This window comes from Orycteropus afer, unplaced genomic scaffold, assembly GCF_000298275.1.
Source record: "Orycteropus afer afer isolate SDZICR_OR568_19922 unplaced genomic scaffold, OryAfe1.0 scaffold00244, whole genome shotgun sequence".
NCBI classification, from domain to species: Eukaryota; Metazoa; Chordata; class Mammalia; order Tubulidentata; family Orycteropodidae; genus Orycteropus; species Orycteropus afer.
This window is the reverse complement of record NW_006921831.1, coordinates 2,131,296-2,133,040: the sequence shown is the minus strand read 5'-3', so window position 1 is coordinate 2,133,040 and position 1,745 is coordinate 2,131,296. Positions and strand designations below refer to the sequence as shown.

The following is a 1,745-nucleotide window of genomic DNA, read 5'->3' as shown; positions in this document are numbered from 1 at the left end:
CTGGACCTAGAAGTGTTTCTTCACTCAGACAGTCGCTGGCTACTGAGGCTGAGAAGCCCCAAGGTTGACAAGGAAAAAGGCACAGTCTCAATGTTACCAAACCACACGGCAGGCCATTAACTTAAGTCTGCTGTAAGTACCAAGGTCGGCAGAGCATAGCAGGCTACTGAGCAACGACACGGCTACATACAGGGTCCAAGTGTGCCATAAGCTAGAGACCATTCCCAAAGGCTTCTGCTTAAATACAGGAAGCAGACCACATACCCAAAGGCAGCTACTCAGCTGCTCCCAGTGGATCCCACCGTGGAGCTGATTGCCAGTTTCATCACAGGGAATACTACATCCAGCTGCCCAGCCACTCAGCCAGGCCCAGCCACCCTGACACACAAACAAAACCCCCACAGCAGTGATGAGTGGCGAGCCATTCTACCCGGGGTATGTAGGTAACTCTTGCTATGTAGTCAGACAGACACCTCCACCATGTCCGTGTGGGAGCACCCATTTCCCACACCCACCTCTGCCTCGTCCCCTAGAGCCCTCTGCAGGACCTCCCTGAGGGACTCCCGCTTCCTCCACTGCCTGAAGCTCCCAACAAAGAAGTAAATTATGGGGTTGATGCTGCTGTTCAGGCAGGACAGGATGTCAATGAGATAGTAGGGAAGGTTCAAGGGTTGGAGTGTGGTTTTTTTCCACCAGTGTAGAAGTAGCCAGTACATTCCAAAGGGGAGGCCACAGAGAAGGAATACAAGAACGGTGAGCAGGATAACAATATAAATCTTCGTGGGATGATGTCTCTGGGATGAACATTGGACCCTGAGGAGCAGAGTCAAGCTGGACACACACATCACAGAGACCAAGAGGAAAACGAGCACGACACTAACCACAGTGAGAGTGTAGCATGCCGTCTCACTGTAGCTTTGGAACAGGAAGCCACAGCTGTTTCCTGTCAGCGTGCACACCAGCAGAGACTTGGTCCAGAGCAGGATGCATATGATGGTGGACATGTACTTTGGGCGGTGGAAGCGGTACCAGACGGGACAGACCGCGGAGAGGCAGCGCTCAGTGCTGATGGCAGCCAGGAGGCTCAGGTCCATGGTGTATGAGGAAAACGCTATTGGGGCCACAAGTTTTGCTATCGGGAAGGTGGTGTAAAAGGGCCACTCGACCTTGAAGTGAAGAGTTGACAAGGAGATGTCATAAGAATTTGTTAGAATATCAGTCAAGACGAAGAAGAGTTGGCAGCACAGGAAGGTGAAGTCTGCCCCTGCGAGGTTGAGGATGTAGACAGAGAAGGCGTTCCTCCTGATGCGGAAACCCAGGAGCCAGAGGACAGCCCCGTTCCCCAGCAGCCCCAAGAGACTGATGACGACAGTGGTGGGGAAGGTGAACATGGCCAGTGTCCTGCTGTGGGTGGAGTTACTGGTGCTGAAAGTGGGCCCTGTGGTCATTCCTTCCAGACCACTGTTGTAGGCTCGTGGCCAGAGAGATGGTGTAGGAGCGAGAGCCATGTTGGTTCCATGCACACTCAGGACTGCATCAGATTCACCTGTGAAGGCAATTGCATAAACCCCGTCAGACCTGCCTTTGGGATGAATGGTTTTCCCTGCTATCCTTCCACCCAAAGTTACTGTAAGTTCTGGAGACTCTAAGAGTTATTAGCAGGGAGATGCTGGGTACCATTTCTTTTGGAAAGACCAATGGCAGGTTTTGTGGGCACTTGTACAGTTTTAGGTATCCTCTTTAAA

At 52.1% G+C, this 1,745-nt stretch overlaps 1 protein-coding gene across 1 annotated transcript; it reads right to left on the bottom strand.

Annotated features, from left to right (window-relative positions):
* Positions 1-461: 461 nt before the first annotated feature.
* Positions 462-1,508, bottom strand: LOC103204181 (mas-related G-protein coupled receptor member X1). The gene has a single exon (XM_007949328.1). It carries the CDS (start codon positions 1,506-1,508, stop codon positions 462-464), a length of 1,047 nt encoding a protein of 348 aa, XP_007947519.1.
* Between the last annotated feature and the right edge of the window lie 237 nt (positions 1,509-1,745).